This window comes from Trachemys scripta, chromosome 4, assembly GCF_013100865.1.
Source record: "Trachemys scripta elegans isolate TJP31775 chromosome 4, CAS_Tse_1.0, whole genome shotgun sequence".
Taxonomy (NCBI): domain Eukaryota; kingdom Metazoa; phylum Chordata; order Testudines; family Emydidae; genus Trachemys; species Trachemys scripta.
Window position 1 is genome coordinate 139,935,284 of NC_048301.1, and position 27,983 is coordinate 139,963,266.

General features: G+C 53.4%; 1 protein-coding gene across 3 annotated transcripts; it reads right to left on the reverse strand.

Moving 5' to 3' along the window:
* Positions 1-662: 662 nt before the first annotated feature.
* On the reverse strand, positions 663-27,948 carry FBRS (fibrosin). Of its 3 annotated transcripts, none has more exons than XM_034768186.1 (18): positions 26,043-27,948; positions 24,599-24,781; positions 24,215-24,250; positions 24,067-24,096; positions 23,757-23,805; positions 21,645-22,044; positions 21,182-21,417; positions 20,643-20,836; positions 20,447-20,491; positions 13,904-13,996; positions 13,558-13,626; positions 13,444-13,473; positions 13,113-13,184; positions 4,082-4,214; positions 3,699-3,782; positions 3,459-3,536; positions 2,691-2,910; positions 663-2,339 (listed from the first exon to the last, which is right to left on the reverse strand). In XM_034768186.1, exons 1-18 carry the CDS (start codon positions 26,388-26,390, stop codon positions 1,694-1,696), a joined length of 2,946 nt encoding a protein of 981 aa, XP_034624077.1. In that variant the 5' UTR covers positions 26,391-27,948; the 3' UTR covers positions 663-1,693. The 3 variants fall into 3 exon arrangements, with proteins under 3 accessions (XP_034624077.1, XP_034624076.1, XP_034624078.1); XM_034768185.1 differs by having other exon boundaries at positions 24,599-24,784; XM_034768187.1 differs by lacking the exon at positions 13,113-13,184 and having other exon boundaries at positions 24,599-24,784.
* Between the last annotated feature and the right edge of the window lie 35 nt (positions 27,949-27,983).

Below are 27,983 nucleotides of genomic sequence, written 5' to 3' on the forward strand. Positions count from 1 at the left end.
TGAGGGGCAGTGTGGACCCCTCCCCAACTGGGACTGCAATGTGCCGGGGGCCGTGCGGCCCTTTCCCCACATAGGATTGGGGCCGCATCACACTGGGGGCTGCACAGATCTATCCCTGCACAGGATCAGGGCTGTGTCACACTGGGGGCTGCATGGACCTCACCCCACATGGGATCAGAGTTGCCATCGCCCCAGGCTCTGCCCAGATCCCTCCCCGAATGGATCGGGGCTCCCACTGTGGTGGGTGCTGCCCAGACCGCAACTGAGACCGGGGCCCCAGTTGTGCTGTGTGCCGCAGAGAGAGAGAATACGAGTCCCTGTCCCAAGAAGCTTACAATCGAAATCGACGAAGGGGAGGACAATTCTCCCCATTTTACAGATAAGGCCCAGAGAGATTCAAGGACATGCCCAAGTCCCCCTCAGCCTGCAGTGGAGCCAGGAATGGAATCCCGGTGTCCTGGATTGGTGCCCAAACCCCAGATCAGCTCACATATGGCCTCCCTCATCTCACTGCGTCAAGGCACCAGCTGCCCTCTCCTTCCCGGAGACTCCCAGCCCTGGGCCTGAATATTTCATCACCGGCATGTTCCGATCCTGCAGTCATGGATTATAACCCGGATCCCTCACCCACCCCCACGTAGAAGAAATCACAAAGAGGAATGTATCCAGAAGCACCAATCTGGGGTTTAATTAAACCGGGAGGTAGGGGTTGGGGGAAGGTGGGGGGCAAAGAGGAACCGGCAGTGTCCAATGCAAGGGGTGGGGGGGTCTCCAATACCCTTCCCCTGCAGCCGTGTTACCCCTTTCCGATCAGGTCCAGTGGGGAGAAGGAGGGGAGCATCACAACGTCGATACAGGAATAGAAAAAGCGCGGTACATTAAAAATGAGGGGAGAGAAGAGGGGCGGGGGGATCCTTTAAAATCACCACCTCAAACCTGATATAAATGTACAAAACCCAGCTCACCTGAGGGAGCAGGGGCCTATTCACACTAGGCTGGGGGCCCCAGCTCCACTCCTGCCCCCCAGTCCACAGGAGCAAAGCAAGACACCCCCCGAAATCCCCACTTATGGGGAGATTTGGGGAACCCGAAGCCCAGATTCCTGCCCCGAAACCTCATGAGCTTGGGGAGATTGCCCTTTAACCTCCACCCGTCCTGGGGTGATCCCAACAGCCCAGACCTAACCCCCCCAGGCCATTAGAGAACACCCCGACAGCTGGTCTTTCTCCCCCAAGTCCTCTCCATGGGACAGCATAGGGCGCCCAATGCCAACCCTCCTTCACCTGGATGCAGCCAGGCCAGGGGCAGATGGGGAGGCACAGCCACACCCTGAACCCCACTGTCCTGCCCTCCTGCCCTCCCCCCCCCCTTCTGAGCTTGTGTCTGTGTAGCGGCCGGGGTGGGGTGTGTGTGTGGGGAGGTTCCTCAGCGTTCTCACCCCTGATCCTGGCCAGGCCAAGGGATGCGGGAGGGGATGCTGCACCTGATGCCACGGTGAGGGGAGTGGATACCAGTGCTGAAGCCAGGTGGGAGGGATGCCGACTGGCCTGGTGTGGGGAGGACATACTGCCCCTGATGCTGGGGTGGGCGGGGGAGAATGCTGTCCCTAATGGCAGGGTGGGGGGATCCTAGCCAGCCCAGTGTGGAGGGGGATGCCATCTCTGATGCCAGGGCGTGGGACCCACGGGCATCATTATCTGGAGTCCCGGTCCTTGTAGGCGGTGGTGAGCTCTCGGAGGTCCGGGGCACGGCGGGGGGAACTGGGCCGGGCGCCGGGCACGGCGGGGATGAGGGGTGGAGGGGCACCAAGCAACCCCTCTGGGGGTGGGGCTTTGGCCAGCAGCGCAGCATGGCGGGGGTAGGCCAACAGCCCCGGGGGATGCGGCCCCAGCCCATAGAGCCGGGCGCGCTCGTAGTCCTCGGGCAGCTCACGCTCCAGATAGCGGGGCAGGGCGTAGGGCTCCCGCCAGGCCTCGAGGGTGGCATAGGGGGATCCAGGGGCCGGCCCAGCCACCAGGTATGGTGGCCGCTCGAAGACGGCCAGCGGCCCCAGCGAGTGGGGGACATGCAGAGCCCCAGGAAAGGGCCCGCCCGCCCGTAGTGCCCCCTCCAGCACACCCAGCTCCGGCTCCTCCTTCACCTTCACTTCTTTCTTGAGGACAGGGTCAGGATAGGGTGAGCGTGAGGCCCGGCCCCTCACCGGGCTGCCGTAACGCTGCTCCCGGCCTGGCTCGCTGTGTGCCCGCATGGGGCCGTCTTCCAGCCCCAGGGAGGCGGGGTGCTTAGTGGGGAGGGGCGCCGGCGAGGCACGAGGGGGGGGCCTGGAGAAGAGGGTGTCCCTAGAACAGAGGTGGGGGTTAGTGCCACAAACTGGGCTGAGGCCCGCACAATCCCCAACTCGTCCCCCTCCTCATCAGTCCCCGATCCCCCCACATTCCTCAGCCATCCCCCCCTCCTCAATCCCCAACCATTCCATCCCCTTCCTTCCCCACCCCCGCATCAGCCCCGATCCCCCCCGAATCTGCCAGCCCGTCCCCCCTTCCCCAGAATCAGTCCCAACCCCGCACCTGGACCTCATTGCCCAGATCCCACCCTGATCCCCCACAACCCTCAGCCAGCCCTGCAACCCTCATCCCCTGCCCTCCTGCATTGACCCCTGCACCCCCAGCCGCCCTGCCCCCACCTCATACCTGTCCTTCTCGTCCTTTATGGCAGGCACCTCCCGCTTGTCCGGCTCCTTGTCGTGCTGGGCCGGCCCGCGCTCAGCTGCGTCACCAGCACCCCCTTTGGGCCAGGCGGGGGCAGTGGGGAAGGAGGGGGGCGTGCGGTGCAGCCGGTTCCATGGGTCGTGGGGGCTGCCGTAGGCCTGGGCCCCGGGGCTGTCCTTCTGCCCAAACATGGAGCTGGAGTCTGGGATGGGAACACAGCGAGCAGAGCATGACACAGAACGCCATACACATGCTCCGCCGTTCCCAAAGTAGGCTCTGTCCCCAGGGCTCTCCCTACAAAAGCTCCATCTCTGCCAAGGGAGGCCCTGTCCCCATGTCCCTTCCCTATCCAGGCCCTGCCTTATCTCATGGGGGATTAGCCTACAGAGGTTCCCAGAACAGGTCCCGCTCCCCAGGTGCAGGCCCTGCTCCTCTTCCCCCCCAGAAATCCCTAGGGCTCGCCTGCCTGCTCCAGCACAGGCCCTGCTTCAGGGCTGTCCCTCTTGGACACAACCCCTTCCCCAGGGCTCACTGAGGCCCTCCTCCTCTCACATGGGGGTCTCACTCCCCAGAGCTCACATGCCTCTACAACTTTTCCCTCCACCCCCAGACTCTCACCATGCAGGTCCTGGCTCCCTCCCAGGTGGGCTTTGGCCCCCAGGGTCACCCCACATGGGGCCTAGAACAGCCCTCCCTCCTTCCCACACCGGAGTCCGCCCTCACGCCTGTGGCCCCGCCCCCTCTACTTACTGAAGGCGGGGTTCCCCAGGCCCCCGAAGGCCCCGTTGGAGAGCGCCATGGGGAAGCTGGTGGGGCGGCTGAAGGGATCTGAAAGGCAAGGAGGAAAGGGAGGGGTGAATGGGCGCAGCGACGCCCCCCGGGGCCCTGGTGCCTCATCCCTGGTGCGCCCTGCACAGCCCATGTGCCTCATGGGCAGCCCCTGACTCCATGCCTAGTCCTGGTGCCCTGTACCCTGCCCCCAACTCTTACCAATGTGTGCGCTGGGGCCCAGGAAAGAGCTATGTGGCGCACTGGGAGGTCCAAAGGAGGCACCAGAGCTTGCCTGGACGGCGCCTGTGGAGGACAGAAAGAGCATTAGATTGGTTGAGAGGAGGTCATCCCTACTGGCTAGCCCATCTCCCTCCCTCCCCCAGACTGAGCCCCAACCCTCCCACAGCCCCTGGGTGGCCTGTCTCTTCCCTCCCCCAATCGGCTCCGATCTCCCCACATCCCCCACCAACCCAGCACCCCCTCCCCCAGATAGGCCTCCAACTCCCATGGCACGCTTATGCCCAATTTTTCCAATAACCTGGGTACCCAGGGCTGGGAGGGGGACAGTGGCTGCAGGATCATGGGGCCAGGAAGGCGCTGACCTGCGGGGGTAAAAAGCGTGGCTGGGCGCGTGAGCTCTTGGCCATGAGCGAGGCTTCCAAAGGTCCCTGTGCCAGGAAGGCAGGTGATCAAGTCGTTCCGGAAATCCAGCTTGTGGGGATCACCCTGCATCAGCTGGGGAGAGGGGAGAAAGGAGGTCAGCAAAGGAGGAACCTAACTGCATCTCACAGGGCCCTTCTAGTCCCCCCACCCAGGCAGGGTCACCCCCAATGGTTACTCCCCAGGGCTCCATATGGCGTCAGCCCCCAGTCTCACATGCCTCGGTGCTAGGGAACGGGCCCTCCTGGAGTTCTGGGAACCCTGGGCCAGAGCTGACAGTCTGGGAGCACGTGTAATTCTGGGGAAAGTTAACAGCAGAAGGGTGAGGGAGGGGTCATCCGATTCGTGTAAAAAAATCTACAGAATCCTCATTTCACTGGTATCAGCCTCTGCGAGGGAATCTCAGTCCCCCCCAGCTCTAGGTCCTCTGGTTAGTGGAAGTTTGGATTAGACGTCATCAGCAATGGGTCGAGTCAGGTATCATTCCAAAGCCCTTTCTCCCTGCACACAATGGGCCAAACCGCGAACAATTATGTAGTTTTGGATTAGAGAAAAATATTGAAAACCCAAAAGGGTCTTTTAATTCTCCTTTAACCCAGGGATGTGAAACATGCAGCCCTCCCACAGTGAAACTGGGGCCCTTGCCTGACAATACCGTGGTAGTAGTTAATGCCCAGAACACGAGACCGGATTCATTTTTCTAAGGTTACAAGAAAGGGAAGGAGAGAGCTTCCAGCTGATTTGGCGTCAGCGGCAAAAGAGAAGTGGTTCATTGGTGTAGATCATCACTGTTATCAGCTTGGATTAGGAGGCCAAAAGAGGTGTAATGGGGCGGTGGTGAAGAAATCCAGGCACAAGTCACTGGCTCTGTCCACAAACTGCAAGCCTTGGGCAAGTGTGGAGCAGCACCAGCAGGGGCTGTGTTTTGCGGCGGGTGCCTGGACCGTGGTGCTGCAGGTGCTGGGCGGCAGCTGGTGGGAAAGGCAGGGGGATGGGCTACGTGGCTGGTTCCTGGTGAGCTCTGTGCAGCTGCTGGAGGTAGAAGACCAGCTGCACCAAGTGTCTGGAGGGCAGGGGGTGCAGGAGGGGAGTGCAAGAGTTAGGGGAGAAGGGGCACAGGAATCCACTTTGGCCTTCCAGAAGTGACATGTCCCAAGGGGGAGGGACGGGGTTACGTGGACCCCCCGATTTCTTGGGATGCCCAGCAGCGAGGAGGCAGCGCTCCCCTTGGCAGCTGCTCTCTCTGTGTCCCCCTAGGAAGCAGCAGGGCGGCTTGCTGAGCCCCCCACTCTGACCCCTCCATGAGGCTGCTTCTCCTTCCCTGCTGCTGGCGTGCCTGGGCTGCTGCGTGCTTTGGAGTCTGCCCACTGAAGTGAGTCAAGGAGTGGAGGAAGAAGCAACATGTGCAGTGGTCACATTTCCCCCCCCACCCCCCAAACCTTTCAACTGTACCCCCTGCTAGCCACAGTTATGCGCCGCCTGCCGCCCACTTCTACCAAGGTTCTGGTGCCCTTGACCGAGTAACCCTGGCTGGACCATCCCAGACAGTGGCTTGTCTAACCCATTTTATAAAACCTCCAGTGCCGGGGATTCCACAACCTCCCTCAGAAGCCCGGTCCAGAGCTTCATTGCCCTTGGTAGGAAAAACTTTCTAACTCCATCTAACCTACATTGCCCTGGCTGCAATTTAAGCCCGTTGCTTCTTGTCCTACCTTTAGTGGACATGGAGAACAACTGGTCATAGTCCTTTTTCGAACAGCCCATACCATAGTTGAAGATTGTTAGCAAGTCCCCTCTCCGTTGACTTTTTGCTCAAGACTAACATGCCCGTTTTTTTTAAACCTTTCCTCCTAGGTCAGGTGTTTTAAAACTTTTTAATAATTTTTGTTGCTCTACTCTGGACTCTCTCCAATTTGTCCGCATCTTTCCTAAAGCACGGCACTCAGAACTAGACACCGTACTCCAGCTGAGGCCTCACCAGTGCAGAGTAGAGTGGGAGAATTGTCTCCCTTGTCTTCGCTATGACACTCCTGTTAATACACCCCAGAACAATATTAGCCTTTTTCACAGCTGCATCACATGCTTGACTCATTCAATTTGTGATGAGGGGGAGGGATAGCTCAGTGGTTTGAGCATTGGCCTGCTAAACCCAGGGTTGTGAGTTCAATCCTTGAGAGGGCCACTTGGGGATCTGGGGCAAAAATCAGTACTTGGTCCTGCTAGTGAAGGCAGGGGGCTGGACTCGATGACCTTTCAAGGTCCCTTCCAGTTCTAGGAGATAGGATATCTCCATTAATTTCTATTTCAATTTCTATTTCTATTTCTATCCACTCTAACCCCCAGATCCTTTTCAGCAGTGCAACCACCCAGTTATTGCCCATCTTGTGCCTTTGATTTTTCCTTCCTAAGTGAAGTACTTTGCACTCATCTTTCTTAAATTTCATCTTGTTGAATTCAGACAAATTCTCTAATTTGTCAGTGTTGTGTTGAATTCTAATCCTGTCCTCCAAAGTTCTCGCAACCCCTTCCAGCTTGGTGACATCTGCAAAATTTATAAGCATACTCTCCACTCCATTATCCAAGTCATTAAGGAAAATATTGACTAGTATTGGACCCAGGACTGACTCCTGCAGGACACCACTAAATACACCCTCCCAGTTTGCCAGCAAACTATTGAGAACTACTCTTTGACTACAATCGTTCCACCTTATGGTAATTTCATCTAGACCACATTACCCTAGTTTGTGTATGAGAATGTCTGGTGGACTATATTAAAAGCCTTACTAAAAATCAAGATAGATCACATCTTGAAGGAAATTCGTTTGGTCTGCCATTATTTGTTCTTGATAAACCCATGCTGGCTAGTCCTTATAACTCTATTATCCTCCAGGTGCTTACAAACTGATTGTTTAATTATTTGTTCCAGTATCTTTCCAGGCATTGAAGTTAAGCTGATTGGTCTATAATTCTCCAGGTCCTCTTTGTTCCCCTTTTTAAAGATCAGTACTGTGGCTGCCCTTCTCCAGTCTTCTGGGAGATCACCCTTCCTCCAGGAGTTCTCAGAGATAATTGCTAATGGTCTAAGATTGCTTCAGCTAGTTCCTGAAGTACCCTACAATGACTTTCATCAGGCCCCGCCTACTTGAATACATCTGAAGCATCGAAATATTCTGTGATGGTTGCCTGGTTCCTTGCTGAAATAAGAGATGTAGAAAATACGGGAGGAATTTAGAAAAGGAATTTGGGTTGTTAAAAGGTCGCCAGTTCCTTTCTGTGCACTTGGTTCAGACGAAGACCTAGAACATGAACACGGAGCATTGAAAGTCACTGGAGGATCGGGGGGCAGGACAGGATCCTTTCCTGGTTTCTCTCACAACGACAGGACTCCATCGAATTTCGCACATTAAGCATGGCTGGGATGACTTTCCCCAGAAGCAGCCAAGCATCGTCTAGATTCGTTAGGTGGTGTTAAATGCCAAGAAGGGGTAACTGTAAAGCTACATGATGAGCTTACTTGCATTGGCAATCCATTTGCATAGAACGGTCTGGAGCTCATTAATAGCATGAGATAGCTAAAGGTGTCGGTCAAATGGATACTTTGGGCCATGACCTCCATGAAGCCTTCAGCACCCAAACACTTAGCTAAGACCGCGTCAATCTATAGGCTCCAATCAAGAACGGTAGACTAAAGCTGTGCTCAAATGCAAAGAAGAAAGTCAGAGTGAAAGGCTAACCAGACAGGTCACGGTCTGCTCATCTCCTGGCTGTGTCCAGATCGCAGCATGATGTTGATCTACATGAGACTTCGGGAATGAACGAGTTCTTTGTGGTACTACAATCTACGTTTGAACGCGACAGAACAATGCGTATGTACCAGGCAAGAAGCAAACTAATGCACATCTCACATGGGCTTCCTAAGCCAGCACCTACTGACAACGTGACCGGTGCCTTACACCAGCAGAGGCCATTTAGCAAAGCTATCAGAGATGGTATGGCTGAGGTACAAGCTCTTGACAAACCAGAACCTGGTAACACCTGCCAAGATTTGGCTGAACATTTCATTATGAGGCTACAGAGAAAATACTGGACCTATGATAAACTCCAGCTCATGTTTGACACCCTATGCGGGGGAATCAATTAGCAGTATTACCAGAAAGGACATACTGCCCCTGTCCACAAACATCTCCAATTTCACACTGAAGAAGCTACTGTCTCATACTTGCACAAAGGATGAGTTAACGGCGTCCATTGCAGAGACAACGCTGCAGCACGCAAAGAACTGATGGAAGAATTTCATCGTTGCATGGTGTAATGAAGCTGCCGCTTTGCACTGTTCAGTGGAGTTTCTTCGTGGTTCCCATGAGGTGACTGAGACTAAAATGATCTCGCCTGCCATCAAAGCCACAGAGAAAGAGGTGCTACTAAACGCCAGAGTTTTGCAAAGACACAGATGTTCTAGGTTCTGTTTTTGTGCCTCCTTCTGAAGAACAGAATCACTGTATATCCCTCAGAGATGTGTTCCTATCACTCGGCCCATTAAATGCTATCCACTGGCAGGTTTCCATGCCCTTTCAAGATGTGACACTACTGGAAGGTTGACTGGGAAGACCAAATTATCTTACTGGAAGACATTTGATTCACTTCTCTCCTTGTTCAAAGGTGCTCGAAACAGCTGTGACAGTCACTGATGAGGTTTTTAAACTAAGGCTGGAGAAAAAGCCAACAGGTGCAAAGGAGCACACGGTTTGGACAGAGACATCCCATAGGAAGGATCTATTAACCGGGATTCTCTATATTCTAGTAAAGAGGAGAGGATAGAAGTTGATAAAGTACAGGTAGGAACAGAAGAGAAACAGTCAGATGAAAAGTCGTCCCATTCAAGTACATCACATGAAGGCAGACAACTAAAAGGTGATATATTTTATAAGTACTTGTATACAAATGGTAGAAGTCTAAATACTAAAATGGGTGAACTTGAGTGCCAAATATTAAATAAGAATATTGATATTATAGGCACCACAGAAACTTGGTGGAACAATTGACAATCAATGGGACAAGGTAATTCCAGTGTGCAAAATATATTGGAATGAGAGAATAGGTCGTGCTGTGGGAGAGTGGCACTATATGTGAAAGAAAGCACAGAGTCAAATATAGTGAAAATCTTAAATGAAATAAATTGTACTATAGAATCTCTATGAACAGAAATTCCATGCTTGAGTAATAAAAGTATAGCAGTAGGGATATACTACCGACCACCGGACCAGGATGGTGACTCTAAAATGCTCAGGGAGATTAAAAAGGCTATTAAAATAGAAAACTCAATAATATGGCGGATTTCAACTATCCCCATATTGACTGGGTACATTCACCTCAGATGGGATGCAGAAATACCGCTTCTAGACACCATTAATGACTGCTTCTTGGAGCACCTAGTCCTGGAACCCACAAGGGAGAGACAATTCTTGATTTAGTCCTATGTGGAGCACAGGATCTGGTCCAAGAAGTGAATATAACTGAACCACTCAATAATAGTGACCATAATATAATTAAATTTGACATCCTAGGGGAGAGAGGGGGGAGAAAAGAGGAATACCAAAGAAACCCACCACAGTGGTATTTAAATTCAGGAAGAGGAACTACACAAAAATGAGTAAGCTAGTTAAACTGAAATTAAAAAGAACAGTCACAAGAGTAAAATGCCTGCAAGCTGCAGGGAAACATTTTAAAAACACAATAGAGGCTCAAATTAAATGTATACCCCAAATTAAAAAGAATAGGTAAGAGGATCCAGAAAATGCCACCACAGCTAAACAGAGTAAAAAAAGTATCTAGAAGCAAAAAGGCATTCTTTAAAAGTTGGAGGTCAAATGAGAAAAATAAAAAGGAACAAAATCTGGCAAATAAAGTGTAAAAATATAATTAGGCAGGTCAAAAAAGAATTTGAAGAGCAACTAGCAAAAGACACAAAACTAACAGCAAAATATTTTTTAAGTACATCAGAAGCAGGAAGCCTGCTAAAAGTGGGACCACTAGAAGATCAAGGTGCTAAAAGGAGCACTCAAGGAAGACAAGGGCACTGAGGAGAAGCTAAATTCATTCTTTGCATTGGTTTTCATTGCAGAAGATATGAGGGAGATCCACACATTTGGAGCCATTCTTTTTAGGCGACAAATCTTAAGAACTGTCCCAGAATAAGGTGTCAATAGAGGAGGTCTGGAAACAAATTGCTAAGTTAAACAATAAGAAGTCACCAGGACCAGATGGTTGCATCCAAGAGTTCTGAAGGAACTCAAATATGAAATTGCAGAACTACTAACTGTGGTTTGTAACCTATCATTTAAATCAGTTTCTGTACCCGATGACTGGAGGATAGCTAATGTGACGCCAATTTTTAAAAATGGCTCCTGAGTCAATGCTGGCAACTACAGGCTGGTAAGCTTAACTTCAATACCGGGCAAATAGTTTGAAACTATAGTAAAAAACAGAATCATCAGACACATGGATCAACACGATTCGTTGGGGAAGAGTCAACATGGCTTTTGTAAAGGGAAATCGTGCCTCACCAATCTACTAGAATTCTTTGAAGGGTCAATAAGCATGTGGACAAGGGTGATCCAGTGCATATAGTGTACTTAGACTTTTAGAAAACCTTCGACAAGGTTCCACACCAAAGGTTCTTAAGCAAACTAAGCGGTCACAGGATAAGAGGGAAGGTTCTCTCATGGATTGGTAACTGGTTAAAAGACAGGAAACAAAGGGTAGGAATAAATGGTCAGTTTTCAGAATGGAGAAAGGTAAATTGTGGTGTCCCACAGGGATCTGTACTGGGATCAGTGCTGTTCAACATATTCAGAAATGATCTGGAAAAAGGGATAAACAGTGAGGTGGCAAAATTTGCAGATGATTCAAAATTACTCAAGATAGTTAAGTCCAAAGCAGACTGCAAAGACATACAAAGGATCTCACAAAACTTGGGTGACTGGGCGACAAAATTACAGTTGAAATTCAATGTTGATAAATGCAAAGTAATGCACATTGGAAAACAGAATCCCAACTATACACATAAAATAATGGGGGTCTAAACTAGCTATAACCATTCAAGAAAGAGATCTTGGAGTTATTGTGGATAGTTCTCTGAAAATATCCACTCAATATACAGTGGCAGTCAAAAAAGCGAACAGAATGTTAGGAACCATTAGGAAAGGGATAGATGATAACACACTAAATACCATAATGCCGCTATATATATCCATGGTATGGCCACACCTTGAATACTGCATGCAGTTCTCAAAAACTGCATGCAGTTCTCACCCCATCTCAAAAAAAAGACACATTAGAATTGGAAAAGGTACAGAGAAGTGCCACAAAAATGATTAGGGATTTGGAACAGCTTCCATAGGAGGAGAGTTAAAAGACGGGGACTATTTAACTTGGAAAAGAGACGACTAAGGGGCGGGGTATAAGAGAGGTCTATAAAATCAGGAATGGTGTGGAGAAAGTGTTTTTTCCCCCTGCACATAACACAAGAACCAGGGGTCACCCAATGAAATGAATAGGCAGCAGGTTAAACACAAACAAAAGGAAGCACTTCGCACAATGCAGTCAACGTACGGAGCGCGTTGCCAGGGGATATTGTGAAGGCAAAAAACTATAAATGGATTTAAAAAAGAATTTAATTAGATGCGTTCATGGAGGATAGGTCCACCAATGGCTATTAGCCATGACAGTCAAGGATGCAATTCCATGTTCTGAGTATCCCCAAGCCTCTGACTGCCCGATGCTGGGACTGGACAACAAGGGTTGGATCATGTGACGATTACCTGTTCTGGTCATTCTCTTTGAAGCACCTGGCATTGGCCACTGTTGGAAGACAGGCTACTGGGCTAGGTGAACTATTGGTCTGACCCAGTATGGCCATTCTTATGTCATAAGTGCACTGGAGGTGTTCATATGCCGAGTTTACCATTTGAAGATCCACATTACAACACTTGCAGAGTTACAGTGTCGATGTTTTCCGAGAAGCAGACCAACGAACATAAATTGCCACCGACAAGGGGTGCATTTAGACCTGCTACCAGAAGGGCAAATCATCATGCAATGGAACGGCTCCAAGATGATCACATGCATCCAAAACTACCCTCCTCCTATCAGGCACAGATGGCCTGACCACACCAGTTGTATGTAAAATACCGTGTGCTCCTGATTTCATCCTTAGATAATCAAACACTCACATGCAAAGCCCAGATACTCATCACCCTGCAAATGTCTGGCCAGCAGATTGCCTTGTACAGAGACGTGCGAGTGCAGCATGGACAAAGATCAGTGTGACAACGTGCCTAGATGGAGAGGACCTCGATGATGACTTAGATGAAAACATGTTTTCAGTCCTAGATGTCAAGGCTAACTTCCCTAGGATTACCAAAGAACCAGGTTTTTTTTATGTAGCCAACGCATCCCCGGTTAAAGTACAGTTAAAAAAAACCCGTTACCTTTATCAATCAAACTTGTAATCTCATTAAAAAAAAAAAAGATATTTGGTTAGTTTGACAGGATCCATTTAAATGTTCTGGGTTTGTTACGTTTGGTACTGTTGTGTTCGAGGGAGAAAGGGCTTTTGAATGATACTCAAATGGACTCATTTCTGATGACACAGTATTATCAAAATTCCCACCAACTGGAGGATCTAGATCTGGGGCCAGGGGCAACAAGTGCCCCCTGCCATGCCGCAGAGAGTGAAGCCACTGAATTTATAATTCTGGAGATATTTAAGACTCAGCTGACACCTCTCTTGCCTTTCTATGGCTAAGGTGCCTCCAGAATGAGTTTTTACTACATTATGCTCCCAGACTATGAGTGCAGGATCCCAGCTGTGCTCTCGCCCAGCACCGGTACTGCAGGGGGCGCTACTGGTCAGGATCTGCTGTCCCCTGCAGTGCCCACTGGGGCCTAGAAAGGGCACCACCACGACTCTACCTTCATCTTCTCCTGGTGCCGCAGGATCATGTAGGCCACGCGGACGTGCATGGAGCACCATTTGCCAGGCTTCTACAAGAAAGATGGGAAAGCATCAGCTCCTGGGACACACCAGGGCAGTGCCCCCGCCTGGGCTATTCCCCCTTTGTGACCCATTCCTCACAGCGCCCCCTGCTGGGCACAAGATGGGCTATTCCCCTGCCCCGTGACCCATTCCTCCCAGCGCCCCCTGCTGGGCACGCACTGGCCTATTCCCCCCCATGACCCATTTCTCACAGCATCCCCTGCTGCAACAAGCGAAGTCACAGGATTGGTACACGTGGTTACTTACCCTCAGGGAGGGTCTGAAATGGTCCGTGAGCTACAAAAAGACAGAGAGCGGGCGGTTAGAGAGGGATCCGTGCCCACATCCCACACCACGCAAACAGCCCACTGCCCTGCTCACCTGACCCCCTTTCTGAGACAAAGAGGGGGCGACAGCTCCCAGCCGCGATGGCAGCTCTGGGTTAGTGCTCTGGGGAGAGAACAGGGCGTCAGGAGGCTACAAACAAACAAATCCCCCTACCACAGCCAGAGCCAAAACCCGGATAGAGTCCTCCCTCCCCCACAATTGGCTAGACTCCCAGCCCCCACACTCTAATCCAGGAGATCTCACTCGCCTGCCAGAGCAGGGGATAGAATCCACGAGGCCTAGCTCCCAGCTGCTACCCCCGTCCCCTGCCAGCTTTAACCCTCTAGGCCTCACTCCCTTCCCAGAGCTGGGAATGGACAAGGTCTACTTCCCCACTCACCTTAGGCTGAAAAGCCCCCTGCAGGGAGCCAAAGGAAACAGCAGGGGGCAGGACAGGTTGGATCCCAGACACAGGAGGGAACGTGGCATAGAACTAGGAAGAGAGAGAGCATGGAGAGCTCACTGAGTGGAAAGGGAGGTGCCATCACTGCAGGGGTCTGCTAGTCCCTAGGGAATAAGCAGCACCCTGGGACCTCAGACCTCAACCCCTGGGAACACCCAGCACTACAACATAGCCCTGTCTCCCCACCACTATATTCCAGCACCTGGGAACCCCCAGCACTGAATCATGTCCCCATCCTCCCGGTTATATCCCAATCCCCAGGAACCCCCCAGCCCCAAGACACAGCCCTGGCCCCCCACTGCTACGCCTCAGCACTGGAAGCCCCAGCACTGAGAAACAGTCCCGTCCTCTGGCTAGATCCCAGCCACCGAGACACAGCCCACATCCTAGCCACTGGGAACTCCCAGCACCGAGATGCAGCCCTGTTCCCCACCGCTATAGCCAGCCCCCAGGAAGAAATGGTTGCTCACCCTGGGCAGTAACTGTGGTTCTTCGAGATGTGCCCTCCGGGTGCTGCACTCTAGGTGTGCTTGCGCCCCCATGCCTCTGACTGGAGAGTTCTCATGGCACTGCCCTGGGCATCGTCATATAGCACTGCGCGGGCGAACCGCCCTCAGCTCCGTCTCTACCATGAAGCCCCATAGCTGAGAACTCTGAAGCGGAGGGGAAGGAGGGAGGGGAGTGGTGCACGCATAGGGACACACATCTCGAAGAATCACAGTTACTGCACAGGGTGAGTAACCGTCTCTTCTTCGTTGAGTCGTGTCCCTGCAGGTGCGCCGCTCGGGGGACTACCAAGCAATTCCCTCTAAGGTCGGGGAGGGGGGAGGGCCTTCGGAGTCGAGTCCAGTACGGAAGAAAGTACAGAAAACAGCATCAGAAGCAGCGTCAGGAGTTACTGACTAGCGTTCAGCGAACGTGCATATAGAAGCCCAAGTAGCAGCCTTACGTATTTCAATCATGGGCATGTTTTTGAGAAATATCGTAGAGGTGGAAATGGACCTCATAGACTGAGTTCGTATGTCTGGAGGTGCCTGAATATTACAAGATTTGTACCAAGAATTAATGCAGTCAGATATCCACTTGGCAAGTCTTTGATTAGAGATTGCAGGCCCTTTTGATCTAGCTACGAGTGAGACACACAATTTGGGAGTCTTTCTGAAGGGGTTAGTCTTATCCAGAGAGGAGGCCAGGGCTCTCCCAATGTCCAGGGTGTGCAACAATGCTTCTTGTTTATCTAGGTGAAGTTTGGGGTGGAAGATCGGCAGGTGAATGGGTTGGTTAATATGGAACTCAGAGGAAAGTTTAGGTAAAAATTCAAGATGGGGTCATAATGTGACCACCTCCTTAAAAAATTCTGTGAAAAGAGGCCTTTGTGGCATGTCCTCCATTTCCTCAACCAGTCGTGCCGACAAGATGGCTACCTGGAATGTTGTTTTCACTGATAAACAGAGCAGGCAGCTCAGTTTAAACTGTGATCTTGTAAGGCATTTAAGAACCAGATTACGACAATTGACTGACCGATTCTGATTTCTGAGACGTCTGAGGAACCTCAATATTGTCGGGTGGGCAAGAACAGAATAACCCTCTATTGGAGAATGGAAAGCCGGGATGGCTCTAATGGAACTCAGAAATAGCCCCGAAATTTTTAGAGAGTTAGGATATAGTCCAGTATATCTGGCAGCGACGAGGTCGGTGGAATATGTCGGAGGTCACACAAACAGATAAATCTTGTCTATTTGAGAGTATGTGTAGCGAGTAGACTGTTTTCTGCTGTATAACTACTCTTTTTACCTCCTCTGAGCAGGCGGTCTCTAATCCCATGAACCACAGAACAACCGTACTTTAAGACGAAGCACTCCAAGGCTGGGGTGAAGGATCTTCCAACCCTTCCTGGGAGAGCAGGTGAGGAGCAATGTGGAGAGCGGTCGGTGAGCAAACGAACCGCTGTATTAGGTAAAGAAACCATGTTTGTCTGGGCCCAATCAAAACTATTTGGATGACTCTGGCTCTGTCCTTTTTTATTCTGAACAGAACTTTGGCTAGTAGAGGAGTCAGTGGGAATACATGCAGTAGATCCGACAACCAATGAAGGCATCTCACAGGAGTCGGTGACCCAGTCCGCCTCTAGAGCAAAACTAGGCACATCTCTTGTTTATTGCTGGGATGGACCGGAAATCTCAATCCGCTAATCGAGCATCCTTCTCCAGTTTGGGACCTATCTGGGAGGTGCCCCAGTGTAATATGCTGGAATCTATTTCTCACTCGTGGTCTTGGAAGAAGTGCCTGCTGAGAGTATCCATTGTCACATTCTGAGCCCCTGGAAGACGGGCTGCTGTGATGACGCTCTGATTGTATATGCATCAATTCCAGAGCTTGACAGCCTCAGTGCAGAGGGAGGGGGATCTTGCGTCTCCTTGCCAGTTGATGTAAAACATGCATGACATGTTGTCCGTCACAACCTTTATGTACTTGCCCCGATTAGTGGTAGAAACCGGAGAAAGGCGTATCTGACCACTCGGAGTTCCAGGAGGTTGATGTGTAGCATGGTCTCTTGTGATGTTCACTTGCCTTGGGCCATGTGAACATCCAGGTGCTCTCCCGACCCTCGCATGGAGGCATCAGTCATTATGACGAGCGTTGGGAAAAGACGTACAAATGGGAGTCCTGCGTACACGCCGTGATGGTCTTTCCAACAATTGATGGACGGTTTTATGCAAGTGGGTATGGAAAGAAGCATATTTAAACTGTGTCTGTTTGATGACTAAACACTCCTGAGCCACCCTTGAACCAATCCCCTGGATCTAGTGACAGAATTAACACTGCAAGTGTCACCATTTTGAATGTTTGTGCCTTCACCTAAGTGTTGAGTAGCCTCAAATCTAGGGTGGGTCTCCCAGGGCCATTCTTTTTTGGTATTAGGAAGTGCCTGGACTAAAACCCCTTTCCTCTGTGCTGCATGGGAACTGGTTCTATAACACCCTATTGTAGGAGAGGGGCTATTTCCTGACAAAGCAAGCTCCCGTGAGAGGGGTCCCTGAAAAGGGATGGAGAGGGGGGTTGGTCAATGGAAAAGATGTGGAGGGGATGGCGTACCCTGTGGAGAGGATCTCCAAAACCCATCTGACTGTAGGGATCAACTCTCAAACGTGCCTGAAGAGGTAAAGGTCGTCGCCAAAGGGAGGAAGGCGGTGGAACTGGTGGAGTTGGTAAGGATGAGGGTGGTAATTCAGAAATCTGAACTAACCCATCAGAATTGCTGTGCAGAGGTGGAAGGGTGCAAGGCAGAAGGCTGAGAGTTGGATGGTTTCTTTCTCTGGAATTTGGGTGTCTTCTGCTATGGTTCACACAGCCTCTGGGAGATGAGGAATTGAGCTGTCTGGGATCTCGGAGCTGTCTGGGACTTGCTAAACCATCTCTTGTAGGCAGATGTATAGTTCCCAAGAGAACACAAAGTAGCCCTAGAGTCCTTTAATGTGCTCAGAGATTCATCTGCCCCGTCTGCAAACAGTTTACATCCATCAAAAGGAAGGTCTTCCACCGTATTCTGCTCCTCTTTCAGAAATCCAGAGCTGGAGCCAGGAAGCCCTTCTCAGAACTACTGCTGCAGAGTTCGAATGGGCAGCAATATCGACAGTGCTGAGAGAGGCTTGTAAGGGTGTTCTGGCAAGAAGCTGGCCCTCCACAATAATTGCCTGGAATTGCTCTCTCTGCTCTGCCAGTAAGCGGTCAACAAAAGAGTTCAGTTTGGTGTAATTTATATGATTCTTAGGCCCTACCAAATTCACAGCCCATTTTGGTCAATTTCACGGTCATAGGATTTTAAAAATCGTAAATTTCATTATTTCAGTTCTTTAAATCTGAAATTTCACAGTGCTGTAATTGTAGAGGTACTGACCCAAAAAGGAGTTGTGCGGGGTCACAAGACTATTGTAGTGGGGGTTGCGGTACTCCTACCCTTACTTCTGCGCTGCTGCTGGCACCGGCGCTGCCTTCAGAGCTGGGCAGCTGAGCGGCGGCTGCTGGCCGAGAGCCCAGCTCTGAAGGCAGAGCCGCTGCCAGCAGCAATACGGAGTAAGGCCGGCCTGGTATGGTATTGCCACCCTTATTTCTGCGCTGCTGCCTGCAGAGCTGGGCCCTCAGTCAGCAGCCGCCGCTCTCCAGCTGCCCAGCTCTGAAGGCAGTAGCACAAGAATGATGTGGTAGGTATTGCCACCCTTATTTCTGTGCTGCTGCTGGCAGGGCGCTACCTTCAGAGCTGGGCACCCAGCCAACAGCCACCGCTCTCCGGCCACCCAACTCTGAAGGCAGCGCAGAAGTAAGGGTGGCAATACCCCGATCCCCCTAAAATAACCTTGCAACCCCCCTGCAACTCCCTTTTGGGTCAGGACCTCCAATTTGAGAAACGCTGGTCTCCTCCGTGAAAACTGTATAGTATAGGGTAAAAGCAAACAAGAGACCAGATTTCCTGGTCCATGAAGCATTTTTCATGGCCGTGAATTTGGTAAGGCCTTAGTGATTATATTTCACCATTAACACCTGATAGTTGGTTATTTTAAGTTGTAAGGAGGCTGACGAATAAGATCTTCTACCAACGAGGGCTAAACGTTTATCATCTTTCATGGGACGTGGATTTAGCACAGTGCTGCCCTCCATATTTGTTAACTGCATCGACCATCAAAGAAGTAGGAGAGGGATGAGAAAAAAACAAGTCTTTTGCTGGAACATAATATTTCTTATCCGTTCTCTCACATGTAGACAGAATAGTGCCTGATGATCGCTGGGGGGGTCCAGAAGGGCCTTGTTGACAGGCAAGGCTATGTGGGCAGATGAGGGTGAATGAAGGACACCAAGCAGCTTATGATGAGGTTCTTTAACTTCCTGGAGAGAGATCTGCAAGGAGTTGGCAATTCTCTTGACCAGATCCTGAACTGCTTAAAATCATCCACCAAGGATGGAGGAGGAGGCATGACTGCTTCATCAAGCGTTGAGGAGATGTGGCCGGAGGAGAGACCTCTTCACTGGCTTTAGTTTCTTGCTCCTCAAAAATTTCTTCTTGAGGATCAGGTCTCCTAGAGAGGGCAGGTGATGAAGGTTGCCCATCTTTGTGATGGGTGGTGCTTGAAGCCCTGGAAAATTGTTAACGATAGGCTGCTTTGGTACCAAGGACGCAGAGGAAGAGCTTTTCTTGCTGCTCTGGTCTGCTAACGGTACCAACGATCTCGCTGGGCTTGAGGCTTTGCCATCTTTTGGTCCAGTGGTGCCCTCGGAACCTGAGGAACCAGCAGCCTCACAGGTACCAGACTGGAGAACAGATAGCGCTGAAGTAGCTGAAGATACTGACGACCTTGGCTTTTTTGAGATAAATTCTACCTGGTAAACTCAGGGCATGACCTTTGGAAGGCTTATGAGAGGAGTCTTGCATCTTCCTCCTAGATGCCATCGATGAGAGCAGTTGAGAGATAGTGGAGGTAGCATATTTTCCTGGTGTACAGGAGGAGTCCCTTGGCCGGGGTCAGAAGCCAGGCGTAGCGAGCTCTCCATCATCAGGAGCCGAAATTTGATCTCCCAGATTTTTCTGGCTCTAGATGTCAATGCCAGACAGAATTTACACTTTCGGGCAACATGTGATTCCCCGAGGCAACAAATGCACTGAGGAGTGCCCGTCACAACAGACAACATTTGACACCGGGAGAACCGGGCATAACCTCCCAGTGAACACAAACTACCTTATCTACTAACTAATATCTATCTAAATGTAACAGATTTTTTAAACAAATATTAATTATTTTTCATAACTAGGAAGCTAAAGCTACTACTACCACTTGTTAACTAATTACACTAATGTTAAACACTACAAATTAACTACAACAACAAAGCAGGACACAGTTGAGGTAATCTCAACGGGAACCACTGCCAGAGTTCTGTCTCCAGCTGAGAAGGAACTGAGGGTGGTTCGCTCACGCAGTGCTATAGAAAAGCAGCACGGGGCACGAGCGGACCAGACACTGCTATGAGAAATCTCCAACCAAAGGCGCAGGGGGCACAAGCGCACCTACAGTGCAGCAACCATAGGGACACTGCTCGAAGAACCACCCCTGGGATTGAGACATGACCCCGTCCCGCCCCGACATATCCCAGCGCCCAGGAGCCCCGGCACCTAGACACAGCCCTGCCCTCCCACTCTCCCCACACCCCAATATACCAGCCCCCAAGAGTCCTAGCACCTAGACACAGCCCTGTCCTGCTGCAATATCCCCAGCACCCAGGAGCCCCGGCACCTAGACACAGCCCTGCCCCCACCCATATCCCAGCTCCCAGGAGCCCTGGTACCTAGACACATCCCTGCCCTCCTCCCCAAATATCCCAGCCCCCAGGAGCCCTAGCACCTAGACACAGCCCCCCCCCCCCCCCCCCCCACAACATCCCAGCCCTTGGGAACCCCTGGCACAGGGTAGTGGCTGCAAACGCTGCACTCACGTTATGCCTCAGAAGCCCATCAATCTTGCCTGGGTATTTCTCAAACTGGAAAAGAAAAAGTGGGATATAAGGGGAACCCAACGCACCAGTGCTCTCTAGAGGGGAAAGGTCCTGTGTCCCTTTCCCTGCTCCCCCTGAGGCAGAGTTTCTTGCCCTGGGGTCGGACCGGAGCTGACGCCCCCGAAGGGTCACTCACCATGGCGGGGGCGGGCATCATGCCCGGCGGGAAGGGGGTGAAGTGCTGGTGCGTGTGCTGGTGGGTGTGCTGGTGCTGGTGGTTGTGCTGATGGAACTGGAAGGCCAGCGGGCGGATGGCGGCTGCCCCCATGTCGGCCCCGCCCTGCGCCGTCAGGAACCGCGAGCTCAGGCCCTGCCGGATCAGCTCTTGTTCTGAGCAGGGAGAGGAGAGAGCGGGGGTGGAGTTATCTGGGGGAAATGGGACCCCCTTGTAGTTACTCCCCCTCAACCCCCCAGAGAGATGGGACCACCCCCCCCACCTCTTCCTGAGAAATGAAACCCCTTCCACAACCACCAGCCACCTCCGCACCCTCCCAGAGAGATGGGATCCCCTTGCCGGCCCCTCTCCCCTGGAGATATGGGAACCATCTTCTGCCAGCCTCACCTTGAAAGATGTTCCCCTCCCCCCTCCGCCAACCCCTTCCCAGAAGAGATGGGACTGGCCCCACCAGCCCTGCCATACCCCCTCCCACCCCCAGTGCCTCCCTCCCAACTCACCGGATAAGGCTGCGGCTGCGGCGGGGTGCCCAGCGACCTGGAGCAGAGGGGGTGGTGGGGGCAGGCCCGGAGAGGGGGGGAAGAGGGGTGGGTGATGGTGGGTGGGGGGGCGCAGGGTGGAAGGGAAGGCGTGGGGGGGCAGGGCCAGCGAGGGGGTGGAGGGGCGGGGAGGAAGCTGCGAGGAGGAGGAGCACGGGGGCAGCAGGGGCTTGGCGTGTGCGCTGCTCCGGCTACACCTGCAGAAGACAGAGAGGAAGAGAGAAAATCAGCCCAGGGGAGAGAACGAGCGAGACCGAACGAGAGGAGAGTTAGTGGGGGGAAGATGAGGGGGTACGGAACATGGAAAGGAACGGGGGAGAGGGGGACACACATGATTGAGAGAGAGCAAGAAAAGAAGGGGGGGAAAGGCGACAGAACGAAGGGGGACAGAACGAGGCAGGAATGCACGCCCTAGCTCACTCACCCGGCGATGCTGAGGTCCAGCCCTGCTCCATAGGGCCCCGGCGGCGTGGGGCTGGCGAAGGGCGCTCCCTTCCCATGCACAGTGGGCTGGGGCAGGCCGTGGGGTGCCTGGCCCCCCTGCGGCGCCGGCGGCTGGCCCCGGGGCTGGGGCGTGGTGCGGGCAGCAGCCGGGTTGGGTGTCCGGGAGGGCGGCGGGGCTGGAGGAGTAGGGGGCCGGGCCGGGGCCACAGGGAGGGCTGGGGCTGCCTGAGAAAGGGGGTCCTTGGGCAGGAAAGGCACTAGCAGGGGGTCCCCGTCGGCCTCGTGGCTCCGCTCCTGGCTCCGCTCCAGCCCTGAGACCTTGGGGATCACAGAGAGTTTGGCTGCACAGCTCCCGTTCACGGCACCAACTGGGCCCGAGGCTGGGGAGAGAGACAGCACCCAGTGAGAGACCACCCAGCACCAGGGGGCACTCCCCGGGCTGCCAGTGCTGCCCTGATGCCCCAATGCAGCGCTGGGGGTGGGGTGGGTGGGTGCTGCCATGCAATGAGCAGGGTGGGGGGGCTCAGTAGGAAGCACTCTCCCCAGCAGTCAGTGCTAGGGGTGTGTGACAGACTGTACTCCATGTTCACACTTTTCAACAGACTATGATAAATTGTATACAAATGTATGCCTTGTGAGGTGGTTTGAAAACTCAATCTGCTGAACATTTTTGTCCTGGTAAAATATGTGTGGCAAAAATGTATGTGAAGTTATAAGATTCTACAGTATCACATTGTTGTAACGTGTTCCAAGTTTAGAAAAGCAGGCCCAAAACAGTTCTTCAGAGACAAAAGACACATTGTCGGCCCGGCCAGGTAACCAATGAACCATCATATACTAGATAAGCGGCCATTCTTTGGCAGGGTGTGAGCGAGAACTTTACATATTGACAAAGCCACAGCTGGGGGGTTCTGTGTAAACGCACTGCCTGTTGCCTGAACCCCAGCTGGAGATAATCTTCAAAGAGGGAAAAAGGGTATGAGAAACAGTGGCCTCCAAATCATCTCTCTCTCTCCATATCTCTACTTACAGCAGCAGTGAAGTTGGATTGACAAAGGCAGCATCACTGAACTGGGGGGAAATCCTGGCTGAAGCAATCCAGCCAGGCTGCTGTAAGCTTATGGTGAGAAAAACTTTTTTGCTTTAAGTTCTCTTAGCTTGTTAAGGTAGGTACTTCCTTGTAAAAGGAAGTATTTTTTCACACACCGCAGAGTCAACCTGTGGAACTCCTTGACAGAGGATGTTGTGAAGGCCAAGACTACAATGGAGTTCAAAAAAGAACTAGATATATTCACAGAGGATAGGTCCATCAATGGCGATTAGCCAGGATGGGCAGGGATGGTGTCCCTAGCCTCTGTTTGCCGGAAGCTGGGAATGGGTGATGGGATGGATCACTTGATGATTACCTGTTCTGTTCACTCCTTCTGGGGCACCTGGCATTGGCCACTGTCAGAAGACAGGATACTGGGCTAGATGGACCTTTGGTCTGATCCAGTATGGCTGTTCTTATGTTAGGTATTAGTTTGCCTTTTTGATTTTTATTTTCTTTGTAACCACTTCTGACTTTGATGCCTAATTACTTGTAATCACTTAAAATCTTTCTTTCTGTTGATACGAAACTTGTTTTATTGTTTTATCTAAGCCAGTGTGTTTGGATTGAAGCATTTGGGAACCTCCACTTGAGATAAAATTATATGCATATAATTTTCCATTGATGAAACGATTGACTTTCTGTGAGCTTGTATTGCCCAGCTGGGAGCTGAGCAGTACAAGATGTCCATTTCTGGCGGACAAGGCTGGGACCGGGAATTTGCTGGTGTCGCCCTGTATGTAATTCATGAGTGGCTGGCCAGAGCTCTCCTGTCGTTTAGCTGGGAACGATTCTGCAGGCTAGGGGCTATGAGTGAGTAGGACCAGGAATGGCTGTTCTCACAGCAAAGCAGTGCAAAAGGCACCACAGGCTAGAGAATGAAGGGGACGCAGTTGTTCAACAGTCCGGATTGTACCCGGGGTAATGTCACAGGGGGCGCTGTGCTGCAGCGAGCAGCGTGGGGGTGCTCGGTAAGGGGCGCTTTTTTCCTTTAGCACCCACCTTTGTTGGTTGAAACAGTGAACGATTGATCCAGGTCATCATTGGAGGCCTGATAGGGAGAGAAATGAACTCATGTTATTGCTGGCTGTGGGGAGCCTCCTGCTGCCAAATACACGCCAGGCGCACGCCGCCCCCCCCCCCGTCCTTGATTCTCTGAGCTCCCCAGGGAGGGCTCCCCTCCCAAACACGCCTGCCCGGGGGGGGGGGGGGGATTCAGGGATGTGGGGGCAGGAGGGATGGGCTGGTGGAGTTCAGGGGGTGGGGATGGGAGAAGGGGGCAGGAGGAGGGGTGAGGTTCAGGGCCTCTCACCTGCTCCCCTGGGTCACTCTCCATGTCGCACTGCAAGGGAGAAAGACAAAGGTGGGATGAGCGGAGGGCGAGCTGCCCGAGCCTGCCCCTAGGGGGTGCCGTGGGCCAGACAAAGGGGGGAGAGGCGGAGCGCGAGGGAGCCACTTACTATGTATCCTGTTTCCAAGTAGGAGCGGAGGGAGGCCTGTGGGAAAGAAGGGGTACGATTGGCAGCACCGCCCTCTGATGAGCAGAGTTGAGATTCCCCTGCCATGTCATGAACACCCCCCGGCCTGCATCCCAAAGTCCTCATCCAGCCCCCACCCTCCCTTGCACCTCCATGCTCCATCTCCCCGCACCCTCCCTTGCACCCCCAGCCTTTTCCGCGACCCAGCCCCTACTCTTCCAGCATCCCGTCCCCCTTTCACAGCACCCACCCACCCCTGCAATACCCTGCTATCCCCCTGCCCAGCTCCCCACCCTCCCTTGCAGCCCCATATCATCCAGCCCCCCAGTTCTCCCTGCCCAATCCCACACCCCCCTCTCCACTCACCTCTTTCCTCCTCCTCTTGCTGCGTCTCCTCAGCGCCCGCTCCCCCGCATGCCGCCCACACCCCTTCTCTGAGCTCTCATCACGGCCCTCCTCCTCCTCTGAGCCGCTCCCCTCGTCCCGCTTCCGCTTCCCCGAGTGCTTCAGCCGATGCTCCAGCCGCTCGGGGGTCCTCAGTGTCGTGTCCTTCTGTGGGGAGGGGGAGATGGTGAAGCAGCTCCTTGAGGACAGATGACACCTGCCCAGCCACCCCTAATGAGTTCCCTCACCTAGCGCTCAGACGCAGCCACCTCTGGGGTGGAGCTGCTTATACTGGGATCCCTTGCCCAGCACTGAGATATGGCCACCTCTTGGGCAGGGCACAGGGACTGTTTACATAGGGATCCCTTGCCTGGTGCTGAGAAGCAGCCACCTTGCGGGCGGGACGTGACAGGTTACAACTGACCTTTACTCTGGGGTACACGCCTTGATTCCTAATCAGTCCAGTCTGACAAGAGGAGCGAGCATGAGTCACCGCAGAACAGGAACACACTGAGACTGGGGAGCTCCCCACCCTGCATTGCTGAAACCTGGATTCCCTGCTTCACATCTTAACCGGAAGATGTTTTACGGCATGTCTACACTGCCCACGTTACAACGCGGCCGCGCTGTGCCGTGGGCAACGGAGTCACGCTTTATCACCAGGGGAGAGCTCTCCTGGGGATAAAAAATAACCACCTCGAACAAGGTGTCTATACTGGTGTTTTTTCACACCCCTGAACGAGTGAAGTTTTGGCAGTGTAGACACAGCCTTACTTGCGGCCTGACACAGCACCGCTTCCCAAAGGAGAGCAACCATCTTGGACACAGTGCCCAGCATCCCAGACAAAAGTCATGGCCCCGTTCCCACCGGCTATATCCCAGCCCTCGGGAACCCCTGCCATTGAGAGATAGCCCCATCTCTCCCACTATATCCAGTGCTAGGACCCCCAGTTCCAACGCACAGGCATCCCCGTCCCCCCCAGCTATATCCCATCCCTTGGCACTGCGACACAGCCCCTCTGTCATGCTATATCCCATCCCCTAGCATCAAGATGCAGCCCTGTCCCGGCCCCTGCCCCACTATATCCCAGCCCCCGGAACCCCCCATCCCCAAGACATATCCCTGTCTCCCCAACTATATCTCAGCTGACAGGAACTCTGGCACCTAACTACGTCCCTCACTATATTCCAGCCCCCGGGACCCCCCAGCACTGAGACATGGCCCCATCTCCACGGCTATATGTTAAGTACTCCAGAAACATAACCCCATCAATCCACCGTATCCGGGCTGGGCTGCCTATAATTGTCTGTTTTGGGTGTGGTGTACGTGTGTCGCACACCACTGTGCTTCGCCTGGAATGGGCTCTGCTATGTGTCTCCTGTGCCCTATAGTGCCTGTAGCTGAGAACGATTCTCAGCCCCTCACCTCCAGTGCCTCCAGACTGATGAAACTAGCAATGGCGAAGCCATCAATCAGATCCTCTTCCTCCTCCTCCTCCTCCTCATGGCTGCAGGAGGAGCCTGATGGCCTCGTCCTCCGGCGCAAGGGCCGGCGCCGGGGCTTACCGGGCGCCACAGGGGCCGGCGGGGCGGGACCTTCGCTCTCTGAGTCTGAGGAGGAGGAGAGGATGCCCCGGTGGGCGGGCTCCCCTGGGCGTCCCCCTCGACGTTGGCTCCGGCGGCTCTCGCGGTCCCGCCGCGAGCAGCGACGCAGCCTCCGGGCCCTGCCACCTCCCCCGCTCCAGCAGGGGGCAGGAGCTGCCGCTGCTTCCATGCTGCTCCCGGCCAAGCCTCTTCCTGCGACGCCCTTCACCCCTCTCCAGCCTGCTGCATGGCAGCTGTTCTGAACTGGGTCCTCTCCTCTGGGCGCTGATTGGTGGAGAACCGGAGCGGGGAGGTGCTCCCCCAGGAAGTGGAGGGGGTGTGTCTTCGTCCTCCCCTTTAAACACTTGCCTGGCAACCTCCCCTTTAAGGGGGATTTTGACACACGCTGGCAATCTTCCCCTTTGAAATCCGATTTAGGGCCCCCCAACACGAACTCCCCGTGGCAGTTTCTTTGGGGGGCCTCCCCTTCAGAACGCCACAGCGGCTGCTCTGTGCGTCCTCCCCTTTAAGGCAGGCCTGTCAAATAATAGAGGTTCAATGTCCCTTGACATAAACTCCAAGACAGGGAGGGGCCGAGGTGCGCCTCCCCTTTAATTCGGATTAACTTGCTGCGGAGGCGACAACCCTCTTTCCAAGGACCTCCCCTTTAAGGACAGGCTTCTCGCACAGGCCTCCCCTTTAATCAGGCCTCACCTCACCCCTGCGGGGTTGGGGCCCCCAGATTTAAATCCCGCCCCGCACAAAGTGCAGCGGGGGCTGGGCGGCTTCTGGGCTTTGGCCTCCCCTTTAAGTGTGCGGGCTCGACCCCCCCCCCAGCACAGACAGTCCCTTTGGCAGGCGGCCTGCGCGCGAGGCAACTTCCCCTTGGAGAGTCCGGAGCGAAGCGTCTTCAGCCCCCAAGCACGTCGGAGGGGAGGAGTGACTTCCCCTTTAAGACTCCAGCGTCCACTTCTGCCAGCGATGGCAATGGTCGATGGGCCGAGGGAGGGACCTCGCCTTTCACAATCCAGGGGCACAACTGCCCCCGCCAACGCGTCCGGCTTCGCGGGTCCAGACTGATCGGCGTCTGCCTCCCGGCGGGGCGGGGTCACGGCCCCTTTAAGAAACCGGACTGAAACCGCTTCTCAGAATTCACGTCGGGGCCACGTCCCCTTTAAGAACCCGGAGTTTAAATCTCACCAGCCACTTCCGTAATTAGGCCAGCTGGCGTCCCCTTTAAGAGCTTGGCGTCAAACTCCTCCGACAAGAAACCCCTTTCCACAATGGGGCAGGAGCGAACTCCCCTTTACCAGCTCCGGGCTCCCTTTAAATCCACTGACAGCCGCTGGGATGAAGAGGGGGGTTGTTTTCTTCCGGCAGAAATCCCCCTTGACGCCTGACGTTGCTCTGTCCCTTTAAGAAAGCGGGCGTAGAGGGCAGGAATCCGTTGACGGGGCGGGGAGGGGGCTCTCGCGGCCGTTGCGGGGAGCGGGGCGTCTCGCGACCCCCGCGCTGATTGGCCGCGAGGCTCGTGCCCAGCGCTGTCCTCGTTGCCCCCCGTTGATTGGCCGGAGCGGTGGGGATGGAATGGTTCAGTCCGAACCAGTCTCTGCTTCCTTCACGGGAGGGGGCCCGGTTGGTCTCGCCCTCCCCCTCCACGGGCCGCGCCCCGCTTGCCCCTGTCCCCCGACTCTCTCGGCTGTCTGTCTCTGCGCGTCGCTGCCGGATCCTCTTCTCTGCGCACGGCACGCGACGCAATTCCGTCCACAGCGTGCGATCCCTC